The sequence below is a fragment of the Drosophila santomea genome, chromosome 3L (assembly GCF_016746245.2).
Source record: "Drosophila santomea strain STO CAGO 1482 chromosome 3L, Prin_Dsan_1.1, whole genome shotgun sequence".
Lineage (NCBI taxonomy): Eukaryota > Metazoa > Arthropoda > Insecta > Diptera > Drosophilidae > Drosophila > Drosophila santomea.
Genome location: NC_053018.2, coordinates 24102087 through 24126086, shown reverse-complemented (window position 1 = coordinate 24126086; position 24000 = coordinate 24102087). Strand labels below are relative to the sequence as shown.

General features: G+C 42.1%; 1 protein-coding gene across 6 annotated transcripts in view; it reads right to left on the bottom strand.

Annotated features, from left to right (window-relative positions):
• The window catches only part of LOC120447785 (synaptosomal-associated protein 25), a 237543-nt gene that overhangs the window by 201147 nt on the left and 12396 nt on the right, over positions 1 to 24000 (bottom strand). For 2 of the 6 annotated variants that reach the window (XM_039629341.2, XM_039629342.2), the window contains exon 2: positions 7023 to 7110. The exons of the other annotated variants lie outside the window; for them this stretch is intronic. In XM_039629341.2, the coding sequence (XP_039485275.1) occupies positions 7023 to 7110 (88 nt within the window). The remainder of the gene's footprint in view (positions 1 to 7022; positions 7111 to 24000) is intronic. 6 annotated transcript variants of the gene reach the window in all.

Sequence of the window (24000 nt, the reverse complement as noted above, 5' to 3'; positions counted from 1 at the left end):
TCCCTGCCAGAGGATGCTGGCAAATGGTAGTCGGGCGTCCCGGGCCGGACTAAGGTGTCACTCGACCCGTGCCGAGAGTCAGCCTGACTGAGGGCCCGGGTCACAAAATATCTCAGTCTCAAACGGAGAGCTCAGGGTAACTGGCGACCCCCTGTTCTAAGAAGCCTTACAGCGTCACGGATCTCCGCTGAGTCTGGCCGAACAACCCTTAAGGCAGCGAAGTTGGCGAGTGAGCTCACCTGCCTGGCCTCCACCACAGGACCGGGTTCGGGTGAACCCCGCCTCAAATCTGAGGCTACTGAGTGCAAGCCGCCCAAAGCCGCCGCCATGGGAACATCTCCAGGCCCTAGTGCCATGATGCCCCCTTCAGGCGCAGCCAAGGACGGTAAGCACTCAGTGGCAACCGGTAACGGCAAATACACCTACACATTGAAACGATCTGCAGGTCAAAGAGATCGAAAACGGCTCCTTCGGCTGAATGGATGAAGAAGGTGGAATGGGCAAGATCTGTTTTGCCAAACTTCGGCAAGGAAGCCCCCAAGCCCACAGAGGTTAAAAAGCGACCTCCACCTAAGAGGTGAAGCAAAGCTTCAACGCGTACAGCCAGGGCGATCTTATACGGAGATCGTAAAAAACCTCATTCTCCTGGGCGTGGTCGACAGAAACGACCCGAGTGGCAGGATTCCACAAAACAAATGGAAGTGGGTGGAGGCAGCCCTAGCCACCAAATGTTTCGAAATTTTAGCCAAATAACCTGGCCCCCCTCCTGTCTGCAAAGACGTGGGATGGTTTCAAGGCGGCGTCAAGGTGTTCGCCTGTGACAACGAACGCTCTGCGGAGCTTTACAAAGCCGCAGTAATGGAGCTGGGGGAGGTGTATGAAGGCGCCGGACTTGTTGCGCTGAGCTGGTCCGACGTACCTTGCCGACCCCGTGCAAGGATCTGGATCCCGGCATCCATCAAGGCGCCGGACCACATCCTCACCATGCTGCAGCGATGCAACCCGCACCTTCCCACCTCGGACTGGCGAGTGGTGAAGGTCGACGAGATGTAGGGACCAACAAACCAGGCCATCCTCATCCTAAACAAGGAGTCCCTAGCTCCCATTGAGGCCGCTCATGGGGAGCTAAACTTCGGCTTCAGCTCAGTGCCCATAAAGGTCTAAAGGCCGCCAAGGAGGATCAGGAAGGCGGTGGAGGAGTGATCGCGGAGATTGCCTCCGAGATCGAGGCTTAGGAAAAAGAGGATGGCTACTCGACTGATGCCTCAATCCTCCGCAGCCTTGCGAACATGGGTCCAATGACAGACCTAGACACATCGGACGAGAAGGGAGCCGACACTACCGTGGTGGAGATGCCCACAGCAGATGTCCGTAAGGCTTCTGCAAATAAGCCTCCACCACAGTAAGGCAGCTTCCGCTGCTCTTCAACTCCATCTGGCTGAGGATGGAGTTGACATAGTCCTGATCCAGGAACCTTGGATAGTGGGAGGAAAGGTTTCAGGATTGGGGACTAAGGAATATAAGCTTTTAACAGCTCCCAGCGAAGGTAAAGTAAGGGCCTGCATCTTAGCCAAAAATCACCTTAGCATTTTTCTGCTCCATAATTACAGCAATGCAGATAACGCGGCAGCCACCGTGGAGAGTCAGCCATCTCCGTTCCGAGTGCTGTCATCGTACATGGCCTACGAAAGGCAAGAACAGCCGGATAAGCTGTTAAGGAGAATGGTAGAAGACAGCGAAAAGCAAAACATAGGACTACTAATAGGCTGTGATGCTAACGGCCGCCTTACACAATGGGAAAGTACAGACACAAACGACCGCGGTGAGTCTCTTTTTAGCTTTATCTTTAGTTCAAATCTCTTCATATGTAATAGAGAGGTAATAGACCTAACTTTCGTCTCTAAACCACTATTAGAGACAGTAACTCACTGGAGGGTGCTAGATAAGCACTCTTTCTCGGACCACAGGTATATAGAAACGACCCTCACAGCCAACCCCTCAAATCCTGCAGTTTTCACAAACCCAAGGAAAACAGACTGGCAAAAATACAAAAATATTTTTAGGGAAAATATCCCAATAGATCCCTTTCCATACCCCCAAACAATTTCTAATCAAAACGAAATAAATTCAATTTTTACGGAAACCTGCAACTATGCACTAAAAAAAGCCTGCCCCAATAGCAAGACCAAAAGAAAAACAAAACCTCCCTGGTGGTCAGTAGAACTATACCCCCTCCGAATAGACTGCAAAACCCTTTATAACAGGGCCCAGGCAGGAAATGAGGAGGCAATGTGTATCGCCTACAAGAGAGCCCTTGCAAACTACAAAAAAGCCATCAGGAAAGCAAAGCGATCCTCGTGGCATTCCTTCAGCTCAGAAATTGAAAATACAACTCAAGCAATACAAGTCAAGAAAATACAACTGGACCAGCACGAGTAAGGAATCTCTGGAGATACTTCTAGACACTCACTTCCCAGGAAACAGCCAAAACGCTCTCACCTTCCAATAAACAATCGCCACACTGGCAAGTATCGAACTGTGCAGAGACCCAAAGGTCCTCCATAGGGCCATGCGCAGCTTAAACCATAGAAATCTACAGGTACAGACAAAATCATACCCGCACAAGCCCAACATGCGGGAAATATTGCCATAATCTGGCTTCTTGACATTTTTAAAGCAGGGAAACCATCACACACGACCCCAAATGATTTCAGACCAATTAGTCTGTCATCCTTCCTACTAAACCCCCTTGAAAGAATCATCGGCCTGCATCATTTTCACAGGCAAATACCCCCAAACGCTATGCGATCTCATGAGCTCAAACTCAGTGTTTTGTCCAGCTGGACCAAGAATAACGGATTAGGAACTAACCCCTCAAAGATTAAGCTGGTTCTCTTCACTAGGAAGTATAATATACCAGACTTAGTCCCACCTATCCTCAACAATCAAAGACTTTCCTTCAGTAGCAGCGCAAGGTACCTGGGCGTAATAATTGACAGGAAACTAAACTGGAACTGGAACCTCACAGACAGATATAAAAAAGCTTCTATGGCATCCTTCACGTGCAAGAAAGCATTAGGGCTCAAATGGGGCATGACACCCTAAATAGTAAACTGGATATATACGGCCATCGTCAGACCAATACTACTGTATGGGGTCGTGGTAGAGCTGCGGCACTCTGCATCAGCAGTGCTTTACGCACCACCCCAAACGATGCCTTAAATGCCATACTCAATCTCCCAAGCTTAGAACTAGCTGGCATGGAACAGGCTTCAGTAGCGGAAATCAGGCTTAGAGATACCAAACAGTGGAACCCACAAGAAGCGGGTCACTCATGTTTCCTAAAAAACATTCAAATTGTCCCCTCCAGGACAGACTACTGTACTCCAACGGAGTACATACAAACACCGTTCAACACAATCATCCCAGAGAGGGACGAGTGGAACTCGCCCCCGATCATTGCAGCGCCTTCCAAGCTGTAGTAGCAGCAATAAGGGAATCCCTAAAACTCTTAAAAGGACTAAAACCGGAAAGCTCACATGTAAACATTTTCAGTGATAGCCAAGCAGCTATCAAATCGATTGGCTCAATCTCAAGTCACTCAAAAACAGTATCGAATTGCAGATCATCTTTACATGAGATGACACAACAATTCGTAGCCAGCCTTATATGGGTACCCGGTCACAGGCACATAGAAGGCAACTCCATCGCAGATTAACTAGCTCGAGAAGGCACTACCGCGCCACTCATACAAGATATAATAGGAACCCATGCCAGAAGACTAAATGCCCCGTATAACGATTTCTGCCATAGCAGTAGGGACGAAGAAATGGAAGAAACGGTAGAGCATCTACTATGCCACTGTCCAGCACTGCAAGCGAAAAGACTTACTCAATTAGGAAGCAGATTCCTGATAGACACGTCCGACCTGTCCGACGCCGATCCACATCGGATACAAAAATTCACCAGCGTCTCTGGCTGGGGAAACTGCTTACTGCACACGAACCTCGACGGGCGAAAGGGGAAAACATACACGGTATCACAATGGACCTCTAATGGTCTAAGTGCGTCGGATTACCGACGGCCGGTAAAACCTAACCTAACCTATCAAAGTTGACATCAGTCTACACAGTGTCTACCAAAAAACATCACAGTTAACTTCGGTTTGGAAGTCGAGAGAAAGAATATCAAGTTTTTGATGTAAGTCATCAAATAATCACAAGTTAATCATAATCTGGGATTTTACATTTTACCAACCGTCTACCTGCCATTAGCATTACATCACAAAATTACATCACAAAAAATCAGATTCGTAAAATAAATTTATTAAATGACAAGCTAAGACAAAAATGCATTTAAACGAAACACACATCCCGTAACATCCTATTAAACATTTTTATACCATCTAGTGGAAAGAATTTAGTTTTAATATCGGCCTTCTTTGAGATATATTCTATAATTCGATATTCAACAGTTAGCTATTTCTATTAGCATATTAGATAATTACTGAAAATGTTTTGTATAACAAAACGTGTTCTCAACATATGTGTAAACATATGTTACATGTACATGATTTTCATTATTTCATTTTCATTTATTTCATTATTAAAGCTTATTACATATATTTTAATGAATTTAAATTAACCTTCCGTCTTCGCTTTTTTTTGCCATCGTCTTAGCATTAAACTTAACTCATCTCTAGTTAGTTGTCGTGAATTTACACTCGTCGTTCTTCGTCTGTAATGTTTAATCTTACGTCTTCGTTTTATATAAAAATCATCATCATCAGGTGTAGACCATCGTTTTAATTATTTATAAGATTAAAATAAGAAATATCCAATTTCCCGTTCAAAATATCATGAACAAAGAGCAGCCCAGCTTTTGATCGCCAATCCTCCAAAGCTCGACGGGGATCAGAAAAGTGCAGGGACTGGAGTGCAAATTTCATAAATATTTTCTGAAGCCCTTCAATTCTATTGATATGCACCCTATAACGGACGAAAGCGGAGTACACTGATAGACGCGAGTACGGATCTCTAAACTGCAAGGTATTTCGCCTAACAAGCTCAAGTTGGAAAAGTTTGACTCCCAAAGCGAAATGGCAAAATTTGTCAAAGACTTCTGTGTTCTGCGAATTCTGTGTTCACCAAATCAACCTGAGAAAGGATTTCAAAGACATGCATGCAGTGATTAGAGAAGGTGGCTAGGTTTAGCTTCCAGGCTTAAATCCAGGAACATTTTATTAAAATATATCCTTCCTGTTCACACATAAACACGAATATATTTAAAGACTTACAATTTTGGGCTCCGTTCATATCTTTTGTAAATAAATCGAGAGCGATAATTTATATTTAGGATTTTGTTATCTAAGGCGACACGGGTGCAGTGCTCAAAAACATGTAATCTAAGTGCACACTACATGAGTCAGTCACTTGAGATCGTTCCCCGCCTCCTAAAATAGTCTCTTAGTGGGAGACCACAGATAAGGTCCTCCCCGCTCAAGATAGGCAGATGTGCCGGAGCGTGGGACCTCGATAAGGCGGGGACTATTTACTTAGGCCTCTGCGTAGGCCATTTACTTTAAGATGCGATTCTCATGTCACCTATTTAAACCGAAGATATTTCCAAATAAAATCAGTTTCTTACAAAAACTCAACGAGTAAAGTCTTCTCATTTGGGATTTTACATTTGGTCAGTCGAGCCTTAAATCGACTCTGCAGTTTCCCCCTATATGGTAAGGGACTCAGAGAAAGGCCAGCTCCTTTAAGCATTGCTAAGTTAATCTTGCAGCTAAAGGTAGCAAAAATAATTAACTCTTGTTTCCCCCTATATGGTAAGTGTTCACGCCAGAAGGGAGCAAACAGTTGAGCGGCAGTGTAAGCGGCCAATGCTTGTACTCAAAGCTCCTCCACGGCTCGCAAGCACCGCTGCTCGCGCTTTCCTTCTCTCCTCTCGCTCTCCCTCCTTCCCGCAAGGTATTCACCACTCCGCGGTATTTCCAATGTTAGTTTTAAGTTAGTCTTAATTTACAAGTGTTCTAATAAAGTTCAAAAGTGAAGTCGATCCCGTGCATTTAATTTCTGGAGGAATTAACAGCAGCAGCGGCAACAACAACAACGACGATCAACGACACATACACTGAGAGACGACCACATCACGATCCCCCAGAAGTCAATAATTATCTTGGACAAATTCCGCCCAATCCATTTCATGGTCCTTCGAGCCGGATACACATCCTGATCCTACCAGCGCTCCTTGCGGAAAAATCAAGATAAGTACGGCTTTAAATCCTATTCCGTCCGTGGTCGCCATTTTCATTTTTCCAACGGCGTTTATTCTTTCCGTCCATCCGTATCAAGTGAAAAGTGAAAAGTGAAAATTAGGTGAAAATATATAAGTACATGCGCCCAACCACCGTGATTACTTCTTTTTTGAAGTGCATAAAAAAGCACTTTGCCAATACCGGCCCCCTAATTCGTCTCACGGTGATCCGCTGGTATCCAAGCGCATATACATATATATATATACATTTTTTAAAACACTGTCCAAAATTCACTATTATCGTCCGCTGCTAAACTGCTGTTTTTTGCCTCAATAAAAAATACAAACCACAAATTCAACTAAATTAAATCAAATATACATATACATATATTCAGCAAAATTTTACATACACATAAAATTATACATACCCATAAATATACATATCCATACATTAAGTAAAATTTGACATGCATATATTCCAATAAAATTTACATCTACATACATATATAAGAATCACTCCATAGATTTAACCAATTTAATACACAAATAAAATATATTACCAAAAATAATAAATAATATCGAACCCGAACTGAGAACAAATTTTATCTCTTGGCTCAAAATAAAACACAAATCTCGACATACAGAATAAAATAAAACCTGACTTTTTTCTTCCGATATTACATTACATATATATGTTTCTCCATACATAAATACATATTGCAAGTCCCCTATTAAAATCCAAATAATACATACATACATACATAGGCTTGGCAAGTGCAAGTTCTTTCGTCTACTCTTTGTTCTTTATTGCCCTGACACAAAACCGGCACATAACGACGAGAGAATACCCTAGAATCGAAACATAAAATAAAATAAATAAGTCCGACGACAAAATTTAAGAAAAAAACTGAAAAAATTTCTGGCTCCTATTTCTGGTTCCTAAATTAAAATAATTATTTATCAGTTCCACCCAAATTTATCAGCCTCCCAACTTGGCTTTTTGGCGTGTTTGTTGGTTTTTTTTTTTTGTGTTTATGTTTCGCATCCGTTTGTCGCGATTTTTCGTTGTGGTCCTAAATGCGGTAGCTATTTTTTTTATAAATTATTAGCTATCATCCGAACTCTATTCGATAGCTATTTGTTAGCTATTTTTCTATAAATCCCAATATATAGTTATTTTTCATATATTTTTTCGGGATTTCCAATCGGTAGCGATTTTTTATAAATCCTTGGCTATTATCCAGACTCCAGCTGGTAGCTATTTTTTAGCTATTTTTCTAGAAATTGCAATTCATAGTTTTTTTTTATAAATTTGAGCTATTGTTTTTCTAGACTCCAATATAGCTATATCTTCTTGTGGACTTCGCTCTAGCTGTTTTTTTTTTTTTGTGAATCCTCCTAGCTATTTTTTCACACTGAATTTTAGCTTCATTTAAGCTTTTTTCCAGTTGATTGAAGATCTATTGGGGCCTTATTTCACAAAAATTGCGATTTTTTTCCTTTTGTGCTCCAATCTCCAGATCCCAATTGCAACTTTCTCCCGAATTCCGACGGGATTCTTTGTTCATCCAGATTTGGGTGCCCTCTGTGTCTGGTTCTTTTTCAATTCCACATTTTTTGCGGCGTGCAGGCCTTCTTGACTTCCTTCTTCTAGGGCATAGCTGAGCATGCCCCTAGAGGGAGACAAGAAAAAGACACCCGCACCTGGAAAAGAACAAAAGTTCAACCCGCAATCTCCGCTATCCACTCGCGGTAAGCCAGCACCCAAGTCCGTTAGTCCCAGGGTCAAAACCGCGACTCCCACTCCGAAAGCAAAGGTTTTGCCATCGACCAGTTCGAAGACGACTCCTAGGATTGTCATTTCCCGACCAGTGACGCGAGCGTCTAGTGAGTCCTCTCTATCGAGAAAATCCGAGAGAAAACAATCGACAGAGCAACGCCTCAAGCACCCTCTCAGCCGCTAATTTCGTCCGGCTGCCGCTTACCTCCATGCGACACGGAAGTCTTCGATGGCGATTACCTCCGATGGCCCACTTTCCGGGACCTATTCACGGCAATTTACGTAAACAACCCCAGGCTGACTCCGGTCGAGAAGCTATTCCATCTCCTTACGAAAACAAGTGGCGAAGCAAAAGCAATCGTGGCGAAATCTCCTCTCACGAATGATGGTTTTGCTTCGGCGTGGGAGGCGCTTCGAGATCGGTTCCAAAACAAGCGACTTTTAGTCAACAGCCAGCTCAAGCTCCTTTTTAACTTGAGTTCAATTTCGCAAGAATCTGGTCATGCTCTAAAAGAGCTACAATCCACGATTCAGGGGTGTTTAACAGCACTAGAGCATTCCCAGGTATCCACAGAAAACTGGGATTGTCTCTTGGTTTTCCTTTGCGCGAGCAAACTGCCCAAGCAGACCCTGTCCTTATGGGAACAGTCGCTAACTGCCAAATCCGAGATCCCAGCTTGGAAGAAATGAATGCCTTCCTGAGCGAAAGGTATCGGACATTGGAAGCCATCGAAGATATGAAACCGACTCAGGCAGTTCCAAAAAGGCTTCAATCCTTCGAGACAAAGGTCAGCACCAAACAGAAAGGGTGTGACTTATGTTCTAAGGAGAACCATCCGGTAAGATTGTGCCCGCGTTTTCTTCAAATGTCTGTTGACTCGCGCTCCAGCTATATAAAAAAGAAGCAGCTATGTCTGAATTGTTTTGCCAGAGGTCACCAGCTACGTGACTGCACAAGCACACACAGCTGCTTTACATGTAAGGGCAGGCACCATACGCTGCTGCATCGCAGCCCCCCAAATTCCGAAAATGCGAGTTCCTCAACCTCGCCCCATACACAGCAACCTCCGAGACCCTCCAGCAGAAATGCATCGGAAAGCACCTCAGCGGTGCAAACTTTTTTCGCGTCCGGCACTTCAGCCGTCCTACTGAGCACAGCGATCATTGACGTGTGCCATTTGGGGACGAACTACCGAGCCCGAGCCTTAATCGACTCGGGATCCGAGGCGACGTTCATTTCAGAACGCCTGTTCAACCTCATCAAGTTGCCATTCCGCAACACCCAGAACCAATCCTCGAAGCTGTGTCACTTCGGGATTCGCTCTCCTACTAAGCCAGGACTACAGTTAGACACTGAAGCGTACGTCCTTCCGGAGCTCTCAGGCAAACTGCCCTCCTATACGATCCCTCGGAATTCTTTGAAGGACCTGCCCGCACTCCGCTGGGCAGATCCTACCTTTTTTGAGAGCTCTCAAATTGATGTACTGATCGGGGCTGACATTCTAACATCCATAATGATGGATGGCACCCGACAAAATATTTGCGGCTCGCTCCTGGGCCAAGAAACTATTTTCGGGTGGGTGCTAACGGGGCCGATTTCCAAGGGTAAGCCGAAACGGGTCGCATCCTTCACGACCCAGGTGCACCAAATAGGCGACCCTGATTCGCTCGACACGCTTCTCAGCAAGTTCTGGGAGGTGGAGGATCTACCAGTAAAGATGGTAAAAGAGTCGGACTCCTATTGTGAAAGGAACTTCCTCCAAACAACAACAAAAGACGCAAGCGGGAGGTACGTGGTGACGCTCCCGTTCCGGGACCCCGAGAATACCGGATCCGATTTAGGATATTCAAGGTCCATTGCGTTAGCTCAGTTTCTTAGAAACGAAAATCGTTTAAAAAGAGACTTTCCCTTAAAAGAGCAATATGACAGCGTGATCCAGGAGTACCTGGATCTGGGTCATATGAAAGAAGTTCCGCCGACTCACAATTCTCCCTCGTATCATCTTCCTCATCACGCGGTAGTTAAGCCCGAGAGCACCACTACAAAGCTTCGCGTTGTATTCAATGCTTCAAGTCCGTCGGCAAATGGGACCAGCTTAAATGATATCCTTCATGCTGGTCCAGTCCTACAATCCGATCTAACGATCCAGGTCCTGAAATGGCGTTATTTTCAATACGTCTTCAGTGCAGACATTATGAAAATGTATCGTCAGATCTGGGTCGATCCAAAACATACCCCGTTTCAAAGAATTCTGTTCCGAAACAAGGAAGGAGATATCCGAGACTTTGAACTAAAAACAGTTACCTTCGGGGTCAACTGCGCCCCCTTCCTCGCCATTCGAGTCTTGCAACAGCTGGCAGAGGATATCCAAGTGCCATTTCCAAATGCCAGCCGCATCATCCAGCAGCACATGTACGTCGACGACGTTCTGGCAGGGGCGAATTCCGTAAACGAAGCCCAAAGTTCGATTCGAGAGTTGCAAGCAGCCCTAAGTGCCTCCGGGTTTCCGCTAAGAAAGTGGACCTCGAACAACAAAAGCGTCCTTAAAGACGTCCCGGCCGAACACCTCCTTCATAGCGAGTTCCTCGACATCGATGCCGAAAGCACGGCCAAGACGCTCGGTATTCGGTGGAGGGCAAAGTCCGACGAATTCTATTTCGTTCCCCCCGAAATAGTTGTGGAACCCTCCTATACAAAGCGAGAAGTTTTGTCCCAAATCGCTAGGTTGTTCGATCCTGCCGGGTGGCTCGCGCCGTTCATAATCCGTTCAAAAATGTTCATGCAGGAGATTTGGTTGCAGAACTTAGGCTGGGACGATAAGCTTCCCACTGAAATGAGACAGCGGTGGCAATCGTTTTTAGACGAGTATTCCGACCTCAACCAGATCCGTGTTCCGAGAGGTAATCATAGAGCACCACGGTTTCTGTGACGCGTCTCAGAGAGCCTATGGAGCGGCTATATACATCCGCGTCGAGATGGGGCAAAAGATCCTGACTCGCCTGCTTACAGCCAAAACACGGGTGGCCCCGGTAAAAACCGTCTCCCTTCCTCGGCTAGAGCTCTGTGGTGCCGTGCTGTTAACCGAAATGGTGACAGCAATCCTTCCGCACATGCCCTCCGCCAGTTCAGATATCCGCTGCTGGACAGATTCCACAATCGTCTTAGCCTGGCTACGAAAGCCTGCGTGCAACTGGACCACATTTGTGGCCAACAGAGTTGCCAAGATCACGCAGGCGACGCCAGTCGACTGTTGGGCACACGTTCGCAAAGAACAAAACTCCGCCGATCTAGCCAGTCGAGGCGTATTCCTACATGAATTGGCAGAAAACCATCTCTGGTAGCACGGACCAGAGTGGCTGCAAGGGCCACGAGAGCTATGGCCAGGGACAAGGCCCTGCGAGTTCTGGTCTATGTTCAACGCTTCCTTAAACGCTGCCGCAAAGGTTCGTTCTTGCCCAATTCACGCCCTACAAGTGAAGAGATCCGAGAGGCAGAACGAACTCTGACCTCTATTGGGCAGCGCAGAGCATATGGCCAAGAGCTTCAGCATCTGACCGAGAAAAGGCCTCTTCCAGTGTCAAGTCCTTTGGTGAATTTGTTCCCGTTCATTGACCAACACGGCCTTTTAAGGGCGTGCGGCCGTCTCACTGCCTCCAAAACCCTGCAATATGATGAACGTCATCCGATTATTCTCCTCTATGTCTGTAGACTGTCGCGCCTCATCGTCCAATTTACTCACCAGATTACTCTTTATGGCGGTAGTCAATTGATCGTACGCCTGATCCGATCGAAGTATTGGATTCCTAAAATCAAGAATCTGGTGAAGGCTGTGGTCAATCCGTGTAAGATTTGCACGATTTACAAGAAGAGACTCCAAACACAGCTGATGGGCGATTTCCCGACAGATAGAGTCTCCTTCTCGAGGGCGTTCACCTACACGGGTATCGACTATGCCGTCCCTTTCGAAATAAACGAAATAACGAAGGGATATGTTTGTGTGTTTGCGTGCTTTTCCACGAAGGCTATCCATTTGGAACCCACTTCCGATCTAACAACCGAGAAATTTCTAGCGGCCTTTGCTCGTTTCGTAGCGAGGCGCGGTTGTCCTCAGCGGGTCCATTCGGATAATGGTAAGACCTTTGTGGGGGCGGCAACTTTGATTTCCAGGGACTTTCTCCAAGCTATCAAAGAGTCCGTGACTGATGCATATAGCCATCAGGGACTCGTATGGCGATTCATCCCATCAGGGGCTCCACATATGGGGGGTTTGTGGGAAGCAGGGGTGAACAGCTTCAAAACCCTGTTCCTTAAATCGACGTCAGCCCGCAAATATACATTTGAGGAGCTGGCGACGCTTCTCGCTAAGATTGGGGCTTGCCTCAACTCTAGACCCCTCTCCCCTATGTCCGAAGATCCCTGAGATTTGCTGGCGCTCACACCAGGCCATTTCCTTATCGGAGGGCCGTTGCTTTCCATGGCGGAACCCGAGATAAAGGGCGAAGCCAAGTCGATAATAAATCGATGGCAACACCTCAAGGCACAACATCAGCAGTTTAGTGCACGGTGGAAAAAGGAGTATCTTAAAGAACTCCATAAACGAAATAAATGGCAATTTCCGACCAGGAACCTCCAAGCCGACGATATGGTAGTTGTCAAGGAGGACAATCTACCACCGAACGAATGGCGGCTCGGCAGAATCGTTTCTGCCTTTCCAGGAGCCGACGACCGCATTCGAGTCCGTACGTCTCGCGGCACCATAAAACGCCCTGTCCACAAAGTTATTCTTCTACCGATGGAAGACAAAGAGTCCTCCGTTCCTAGGTATTAGGGCACTTCCCCCATTCCGGGGCCCAAATAGTAGTCAGCTCATACTAAGCTTTTTTTCTTTTATTGGCAGACTTACTCACTTCCTACAATAATGGCTCCTCGTCCTCGTGCCACCCAGTCGTTGGAGAGCAGACGTACTCGAGGTATTAAATCCTACCGCTGCCGAGTCTGCTCTTGAATCCATCCTCTTCGGAAGTGCAAGAGGTTCCACAAACTGAGCGCTGAAAAGCGCCTTCGGGCAGTACTTATCAATAAGTACTGCTCGAACTGCCTCGCCCATCAGCACTCAGGAGGAGACTGCCGCAGCCAAGAGGGATGCAAGAAGTGTGGAGGAGACCACCACACTCTCCTCCACATGCACGAGGTCCTCCCCGCTCCGACCCCGGCAGCGCTACCAGCTCCGACGCGCAGAGAGCGCCATCCCGCTGCACCTCGTTCCCGCACTCCGCCACCAGCCCCAGTCGCCAACAATCGCCCGCGTCCGAAGGTCTCCGTCGCGTCTCCGGCGGTGGCAACGGGGCAGCAGAAGGCTGTCCCCATCCTGCCTACAGCCATCGTCGTGCTGGACACGGGCTCGAAGACCTTCGAGACCGGGGCCATGATCGACCCATGCATGCCGGTGCGCAGCATCGACCGGTCGTTGGCGGCTGCGTTCCGGCTGCCCATCACCCGGCTGGGAGACGACGAGGTCTGCTCGGTGACACTCCGGTCCCGAACAAGCACCTTCCGACTCAACGTCGTCCTGAAGATCGAACCCAGCCTAAGGATCCGGACACCCATCCGAGCTCTGAGCGACTGCGCAAGGGCCAAGTTTGACGGTGTTCGTCTCGCGGACGAGCGCTTCTACCGGCCGGCCTCCATCTCCCTCGTGTTGGGATCAGATGTATAAGCCAATCTGATCCAACCGGGGTTCCTTAAAATTGAGGATGGGTTGCCCGTCGCGCAGAACACGGTGTTCGGATGGACCGTTTCTGGAGCGTGCACGGAATGAAGAGGCCGATCCTGCTGTCTAGCCGGCCAGGCTACGCAAGGGGGGGGGGAGAATGTTCACGCCAGAAGGGCGCAAACAGTTGAGCGGCAGTGTAAGCGGCCAATGCTTGTACTCAAAGCTCCTCCACGGCTCGCAAGCATCGCTGCTCGCGCTCTCCTTCTCTCCTCTCGCTCTCCCTCCTTCCCGCAAGGTATTCACCACTCCGCGGTCCCGCTGTGTTTCCTATGTTAGTTTTAAGTTAGTCTTAATTTACAAGTGTTCTAATAAAGTTCAAAAGTGAAGTCGATCCCGTGCATTTAATTTCTGGAGGAATTAGCAGCAGCAGCCGCAACAACAACAACGACGATCAACGACACATACACTGAGAGACGACCACATCACGATCCCCCAGAAGTCACTAATTATCTTGGACAAATTCCGCCCACTCCATTTCAGTAAGGAACAGAGTATAAATATTAAAAGCAAAAAGATACAAAAGAATCTTTTATGTTTTAAATAAAACAATCATCTTATAGTATATAGCTAAAGGTTGCTTTGTGTACCATTATAAATTGTGGTAAGGCGTGCTTGAGGCCATACATCAGCAATTGTGAAATTAAAAAAAAAAAAGTGCATAACAAAAGTGTCTTATAAATGCTCTAATAGCATTAAATCAGCTCATAAAGAGAGTGCAGTGTATATGCCAAAAGAGCATAAATTAAATAAAAAGTGCCTGAAAACAGTGCCTTATTAATGCTCTAATAACATTAAATCAGCTCATAAATAGAGTGCAGTGTATATGCCAAAAGACCATAAATGCCGAAATAAATGGCTAAAAAACAAAAAATCTGACTGGACTACAAAAATAATAAAACGTGCCAAAAACAAAACAAAAAAAAATAATAATCTTTAAACATCGACGTCAACGGAGCCTTAAAGAAGAGAAGGAAGTCAAATTCAAAGGAGCCTCTACCAGCAGCAGAAGCAGCAACAACAGGAGCAGCAGAAGCAGCAACTGCAGTAGCAGTTTCTGTTTATACAAACACACATATATATATAAATACATATACAATACATACACACGTACTATATATATTAAGAACTTTCAATCAAATCAAGCACATCTATATAAAAAAAAAAAAAAAATTCAAAATGATGTCAGAAAAGACTATTCAATTCCTTAAGAAGCAGTCCGAAATTATTTTGGAAATTAGAAAGTTGGAAGTAAAACCAACATTAACAGATGTAGAAATTCTAAATTTAAATGAGCTTCAAAAATGATTCATTGCTAATCATAGCAATTTGTTGAAGATCGGCGTTGTCGATCATGAATATTTTAACACGAAGCAGTATGATTTAATAATGATGGTGTTAGAAAAAATTAAAAATAAAAACAAGAGAGAACGCTATAGTCGAGTTCCCCGACTATCTGATACCCGTTACTCAGCTAGTGTAAGTGCGGACAGTTTTTGGCGGTTTGTGGGCGTTAGAGTGGGCGTGGCCAAAAGTTTTTTTTGGCAAATAGATAGAAATTTACAAGACTAATACAAAAATGAAAAAATATCAAAACATTTTTCAAAAGTGAGGGCGTGGCAGCTTTGGGAGGTTTTTGGGCGTTAGAGTGGGCGTGGCAATATGAATCGACAAACTTGCCCTGCTTCTATATCTCTGAAGTCTGTATGCCTAATCTGAACTTTCTAGCTTTTGTAGTTCCTGAGATCTCGACGTTCATACGGACGGACAGACGGAATATATATACTTTATATGGTCGGAAACGCTTCCTTCTGCCTGTTACATACTTTTCAACGAATCTAGTATACCCTTTTACTCTACGAGTAACGGGTATAAAAATAGATGGTCTCCTTGGGCAAAAAAACAGATTTCGGGTAGATAGTTTCTGGATGTAAAAAATCCAAAGAAAAAGAAACCATTGTTGCCACAACAATAGAAATAAAAGATTTAGATCACTACTGGGAAGTGGAAGAAGAAGAAAAAGATGATATCGAGTCTGAAATCTGTGAAAATAAATTTATCAAAACGACAAAAAAAGATTCAGATGGGCGATACATTGTGTCAATTCCATTCAAGGAGGATGTCACCTTAGGAGATTCAAAGAAACAAGCGATAGCTCGTTACATGAATCTGGAGAAAAAACTAAATAGAAATGAAAAACTTAAGGTTGACTACACTAAATTTGCTTCAGCAAAAACTACGAATAACAAAAGTTTGAACGACATAATGTGGGTTGGGCCACGAGTTCAAAAAGATATTTTTCATATTATTATTAAATAGAGAAAATGGGAATTTGTGGTTTCGGCAGACATTGAAAAGATGTACCGACAAATTAAAATAGATAATAATGATCAAAAATATTAATATATTTTATGGAGAAATTCTCCAAAAGAAAAAATTAAAAAATATAAATTAACCACAGTCACTTACGGAACTGCATCTGCACCATATTTGTCTACCAGGGTTCTGGTAGATATTGCAGATAAATGTAATAACCAAGTTATTAGTGCAATAATTAGGAATGATTTCTATATAGATGACCTAATGACTGGATTCGGTAGAAGAAGCTAATAAATTAATAACATTAATTTCCCATGAATTGCAGAAAGTTGGATTCAACTTAAGGAAATGGATTTCCAACAATTCCAAAATATTAACCACTGTGGAGTACAAAGGGGACAATAAGGTTCTCAATATTATCGAAAATGAATGTGTTAAAACTTTAGGACTAAAATGGGAACCTCAAAATGATTTATTTAAATTAAGCGTAAATTGTAATGAATCCGTTAGGATGGTTGGCACCAGTCACTGTTTCAGGAAAACTTTTTATTAAAAAACTTTGGATAAATAAAAGTGAATGGGATCAGGAATTATCCATAGAAGATAAAAATTGTTGGGAAAAATATAAAGAAAATTTATTATTGTTAGAGATATTCGAATCCCAAGGTGGATTAATTCAAACAGTTCATCAGTCATTCAGATTCACGGATTTGCGGACGGCTCTGAAAAAGCATATGCTGCAGTAGTCTATGCTAAAGTAGGACCTCATGTTAATATAAAAGCTAGCAAAAGTAGAGTCAACCCTATACAAAATAGGAAGACAATTCCCAAACTCGAGCTGTGTGCAGCTCACTTGCTTAGTGAATTAATCCAAAGACTAAAAGGATCAATTGACAATATAATGGAGATCTATGCTTGGAGTGATTCCACGATTACCTTAGCATGGATTAACAGTGGTCAAAGTAAGATCAAATTTATAAGAAGAAGAACGGATGACATTCGGAAATTAAAAAACACTGAATGGAATCATGTTAAGTCAGAGGATAATCCAGCAGATTTAGCATCCAGGGGAGTGGACTCTAACCAGTTGATCAACTGTGATCTTTGGTGGAAAGGTCCGAAATGGCTAGCCGACCCAAAAGAACTTTGGCCTCGGCAGCAGTCTGTAGAAGAACCTGTCTTAATAAATTCGGTATTAAATGACGAAATAGATGATCCGATTTACGAATTAATAGAAAGGTATTCCAGTATTGAAAAACTTATACGTATAATAGCATACATAAATAGATTCGTGCAGATGAAAACAAAAAATAAGGCCTATTCATCAATTATTTCAGTAAAGGGGATAAAAATAGCGGAAACAGTTGTTATTAAGAAACAACAAGAATACCAGTTTAGGCAAGAGATAAAGTACCTTAAAATCAAAAAGGAAATCAAGACAAATAATAAAATATTGTCATTGAATCCATTTTTGGACAAGGATAGGGTTCTAAGAGTTGGAGGAAGATTGCAAAACTCCAATGCAGAATTTAATGTTAAATATCCAATCATTTTAGAAAAATGCCACCTAACAAGCTTATTAATAAAAAATGCTCATACGGAAACATTGCATGGAGGGATAAACCTTATGCGAAACTATATCCAAAGAAAGTATTGGATTTTTGGGTTGAAAAATTCGTTGAAAAAGTATTTAAGAGAATGTGTAAAGTGTGCAAGATATAAACAAAATACAGCTCAGCAAATAATGGGTAACTTGCCAAAATATAGTGACGATGACATTCCCGTTTCTTAATACTGGAATAGATTACGCAGGTCCTTATTATGTTAAATGTTCAAAAAATCGTGGCCAAAAAACATTTAAAGGATACGTTGCCGTATTCGTTTGCATGGCCACCAAAGCCATACACTTAGAAATGGTAAGCGATCTAACTTCTGACGCAGTTTTAGCAGCACTCAGAAGATTTATTGCTAGACGGGGAAAATGGTCCAATATCTATTCAGACAACGGAACAAATTTTGTAGGAGCTGCAAGAAAATTAGATCAAGAGTTATTTAATGCGATACAAGAAAATATAACGATTGCAGCGCAGCTTGAAAAGGACAGGATTGATTGGCATTTTATTCCCCCGGCAGGACCTCACTTCGGAGGTATTTGGGAAGCTGGGGTTAAGTCAATGAAATACCATTTAAAGCGTATAATCGGCGACACTATTTTGACTTACGAAGAAATGTCAACTCTTTTATGTCAAATAGAAGCATGCTTAAATTCAAGGCCATTATACACTATAGTTAGTGAGATGGACCAACGAGAGTTTTTAACATCAGGTCATTTTTTAATTGGAAGACCGCCTTTAGAAATAGTCAAACCAATGGAAGATGAAAAAATTGGAAATTTGGATAGGTGGAGACTTATCCAAAAAATGAGGAAAGATTTCTGGGTTAAGTGAATATTTGCATACGCTCCAGCAAAGGAATAAATGGATAAAGGAAATTCCTAATACAGAAGAAGGGCAAATAGTTTTATTAAAGGATGAGAATTGTCATCCTGCAAGATGACCTTTAGGAAAGGTGGAAAAGATGATGAAAGTCCGGGTGGCTAAAGTAAAGATGCAGGAAGGATATATCACTAGACCCATTACTAAAATTTCCTTGGAAGGAATAAAGTCTGTTGACAAAAATGAGGCTGACCAGGAGCCAAAAAGGCGAACTAGAGAGACATCGGGAATGTCCAAGATTGGAATCATCATGGCAATGTTGTTGTTTGTGTTAAGCTGTCAAGTTTCTAGCGCATTACCTAAAGATATAGCACTAAGATATTCTATAGACAAAATAAATAAAACCTCAGCAATATATCTAGACCCGCTATGAGATGTTGAGATTGTGAGTACTTCTTGGAATTTTGTTATCTATTATAAAATGGATCCATATTTTAAAATGATAACAAAGGGTAATGCGCTTATACGAAGTATGAGGAAAGTTTGCGAAAGACTTCATAGCTTTGAAGAGCAATGTAGTCTAGTTTTAGACAATATGCAAAGTCAGTTATCGGAACTTGAAGAAAACAATAAATTGTTTATGATGCAGTCTAAATCTAGAAGCAAGCGTGCTCCTTTCGAATTTATGGGTTCCTTGTATCTTATTTTATTTGGTATTAGCAATTAGAAGAAAATATGAAGAATTTGTTAGATAACCAGAACAACCTTGATAAACTAATTCAAAAACAAACATCTGTGGTTGATTCAACTTCTGATCTATTAAAGAGAACAACAGAAGATGTTAACTCAAATTTTAGAAGTATGCAAATAAGAATTGAGAACATGACAGAAGTTCTTAAAGAAAATTATTATGTTTATAAGGAATCAATAAAATTCTTTATGGTTACGAAACAGCTACACTCATTGATTGGAGAAGGCGAAAGAATTCAAGCAGGTATTAGAAGCCTGTTGATTGATATTAATCACGGTAGGCTAAATACAAATATTCTCAGGCCAAATCAGCTTAAAAAAGAAATTCCCAAAATTCAGCAGAGTCTTTCGGAGAACCTAGTAATTCCAGGAAAACGGTCAGGTACGGAACTTAAGGAGGTATATACACTGTTAACAGCCAGGGGTTTATTCATCGACGATAAATTGTTTAGCAGGCATCCATCCAAATTGTTCAGGCTTATTCCGGTGCCAATTCGAAATGAAGATCGGATTATAATGGTGCATACAACGTCCGAATATTTAATTTATAATTTTGAGATAGATTCCTATCACATAATGACGGAAGCCACATTAAATCAATGTCAGAAATGGCAATTAAATAAGAGAATATGCAAAGGAAGTTGGCCCTGGAATTCTGCCAATGATAATGCATCAGCCTCTAAAGCCAAATAAAGCGGCGAACTGCATCTATAAAACAGTAGTCGACTCTAAAAGTTACTGGGTAGAGTTAGAAAAGAAAAGTAGTTGGTTGTTTAAGGTTCCTGTGAATTTAAAAGTCCGTCTGCAATGTACTGACTCTCAAATTGAATTGTTTAATTTGCCTCAGCAAGGAGTTTTAAGCATTGCGCCATATTGTACGGCAAGAACCGACGATAAAATTCTAGTTGCCCACCATAACATTCAGTCCGAAAGTGAAGAATTATTATCAACACCTTGTATTGGAGAAGTTAGTAATGTGCCGCCGAAGATTATTTGGGATCCGCTGAAACTATCAATATTAAATCATACTGAGGAATTTGAACGATTGAATAATGAAATTAAATTTATGAAAGAGAATCATCAAAAATTGAAAGATTTAGATTTCCATCATATTTCCGGACATGCTGGATTAATTATTGCTTTAATAATAATGGTAGTAATAATAATATATTTCATACGGAAATGTGCTGTGCAACAAAGAATGCAAGCAAAAACCTTTGCAGGTCCGTTGCCAGTACTATAAATATCAATAGTAAATAAAAAATAAAATTATACATATATAACAAAAAAAATATACAGTCCACTATATCGTTGTTTAAGAGAAAATGTACTTCTACATGGAAAAAGCGAAATGTTTAAAATAAGTTAATTGAGTACAAATGTACATCTCAGCTTTGCTGGCCCTTTGGCAGAATGTTCACACATGAACACGAATATATTTAAAGACTTACAATTTTGGGCTCCGTTCATATCTTATGTAAATGAATCGAGAGCGATAATTTATATTTAGGATTTTGTTATCTAAGGCGACATGAGTGCAGTGCTCAAAAACATGTAATCTAAGTGCACACTACATGAGTCAGTCAGTCACTTGAGATCGTTCCCCGCCTCCTAAAATAGTCGCTTAGTGGGAGACCATAGATAAGGTCCTCGCCGCTCAAGATAGGCAGCTGTGCCGGAGCGTGGGACCTCGATAAGGCGGGGACTATTTACTTAGGCCTCTGCGTAGGCCATTTACTTTAAGATGCGATTCTCATGTCACCTATTTAAACCGAAGATATTTCCAAATAAAATCAGTTTCTTACCAAAACTCAACGAGTAAAGTCTTCTCATTTGGGATTTTACATTTCCAAAAAGCTTAGCAATATTGCTGATTTTAGAAATTGGCCTGTTGTTGAAGGCTTTCTCCACCCAGCACGCTTTTTGTAATCAGCATGATCTTGGAAATTTTCTTTCTATAAATGTAGCGCTTGTAGTATAAGATCGACGACCGCATATTCATAGGCGCCATCTAGATGTGGGTGTTCGAACCAAAGAAGTGGCTCAAAAGAAAGGCAGAGGAGAGCAACAGGCCCAAATGTCAACTTTCTCTGGGCACATCTCTCTTTTTCCTAGGGGCAGTAGGTTGGCGCCAGATTGGTGGCGTCTAAGATTTTCTTTCACCTCCCGATTTTGGTCAAGATCAGTTGTGCGCGATTTGCTTCGTAAAAGTACTTAAATTGGTCCACGTTATATACCCCGTTTGGGCAGTGGCAAAGTGAGAAGTTAAAATAACAAGCATTAATTTGCAGAACTGCAGGGTTCGTCCAACATACACCGTGGGCAACGTGAAGTCCCTCAAGCCAACGCCCCAATCCACCAGCTGCGTCCAGAGTCGCGGACCAGGAAGTCAGGGAAGCTTCCGACGCATCCAGAGCCAGTTAAGCTATTCGGAAAGAGAGCCGCCAAAAGCACTCAAAGATTTGGAGACCCCATGCGGGAGCTGGAGTGGGAAACAAATTTCGCTTCAGTGATCGTGCAGCCGTCCCCCCCGGCACTTTTAAAGCTGGACGAAAATCATTTTTCTTTGGCTAGTGCAAAATCATTTTTAAGCGGTGTAATCTAAGGCCCGAGAAAAGGCCAAAAAAAAATCTAAGAAGGAAAGAGAAAAGTGGTGGAATTGGTGGTGTGAAAGGAAATTAAAAAAAAAAACTATGAAGAAAGTCATAGGCCAAAAATGGCCTGATTTTAGTTAAGTGTAGAATAAGTAGAATTAGTTTATTTCTTATATTTTTTTTTTGGTGTTCAGCCGACGAAATTTGTAAAACATCCGGCAAAAAGAAAACGGCAAGATCCTAGAGAAAGGAAAAGGCTTGGCCTAAGAAAAATTGAGTGTTTTTTGTTTGTTCTGTGAATTTTTGTTTTGAGTGATTTTTTATTCGCCTCTGCTCGGTATAAAAACCCATATGTCTATCGTTTGGTAAAAAAATGAGATATGAATATTTAATATAAAACATAATGTAATTTTGGAAAAAAAAGAAGTGTATATCTATAGTATTTTCTGCAGCGTTTACATGCCCTTGAAAGCGCTTTCAAAGAGGGACTTGTCGGCGAAAATTGGTGAGCGAAAATATATAAAACGTAAAGTTATATGAAAATTCTATTTCCCTCCATTTCGTCCCCAAATCAAAAATGACTCTGCAAACCCAAAAAGTAAAAGTAAATTAACCAAATAAAACCTTTAAGAAGCCATAGAGTTATGTAGGCAGGAAAAAAAACAAAATTAACAAATGCGCTCAAAGCGTTCGCTGCAATCGAAGCCCACTCAATTTTGATCCAAATACTATTTGTCTGAATCGGCTCCGCGCTTTGAAATTATAGCCGAATATAAAACATTGTAAAAAAACGATGAGAATCCCTTCAAATTTAACTATTGCTTAATTTTTGTCTTATTTACTAAATAATCTTAATTACAATCGAACGTTTTATATATAATACTTTTAACCCACCTTTATAATCACTTATATATATCCCTTTTTATATTTATACCAACTGTTTAAATTCAATTTAGCATGCCCCCAGATATGTCGTCTCCTTTTAGCTTTTAAATACATTTTTATAATGTTTTAGAAAAACAGTAATTTTTGACACGACATGACCTTAACCCCTTGAGACCCCTGAACACCGAAGGGGCCGTTCAATCTAAGAATATAAAGATGATAATAGAACGGCCATGGTTGGGAGGGCGAAAAGTATCTCAATTCCATCAGAGATAAGTAGGTGTTTTCCTTTTCTTGCCAATGTCTATACTTTTCCGTGTATTTAGACTAAGACTGGTGTTATCCCGTGCCCCTATTTTTTGGCTTGTCCCTTCACGCAAAATATGAACTTCATAATGAGAAAAGGCAAATCCAAGAGAAGTAGCAAGACCACCACCCCTCATAGTCGACGAGCCCACCCGGAGAAAATTTTTGCGTGTGCACTTCTCTTGAGTTTAACATCCAGCCGAAGTATTCAATAAATGTTCGTTACATAAATAAAGATATCCTTAAATAATGATGACGAAAAAATATCTTAAGAGGGAGAAATAAGAGAAATAAGCTTTTAAAAAAAAAAGAAGGAGACTCTATCAATGTCGGGCTTAGGGGAATAACAAAAGTGCAATAAAGCATCAACAATGGCGTTATCTATTACTGATAATGACCCAAAATTGGTCAACAGCCGACACAAAGTTACTAGAAAATGGGATGCCAAAATCAGAGTTAGTTCAAATGTTGCCATATGTCATTCCAGAAGATATTGACGAAGATTTATTTTTGAAAATAATAAAGCGCCAGAATGTGTAAGGGTTCTTATTGATGCTATTTTCAGCTTCAGAGATATACTGATTAGATAAGAACTTATTCAGGAACTCAAATACCCTTTTGTGTTGTCTGTACCTTTTACCATCAACTGGAGAACCCCATTGGACAAGCCTCTTATAAAAATGGCTTCTAAGATTTTTTAACTTCTGAAGGCACCTTATATAAATTAATTAAATCATTAACTGACGGTAGAAAATTTACAAACTTTATGTTAAAACATAATGGCTGGTGATGTACATCACAACATTAATAATTATTAATTTGGGTGGGTGCTGTAAAAATTCCTCAATAACAAAAATAAATTTATAAACAAAAATAAAAACATTGAGATCAAAAAATTC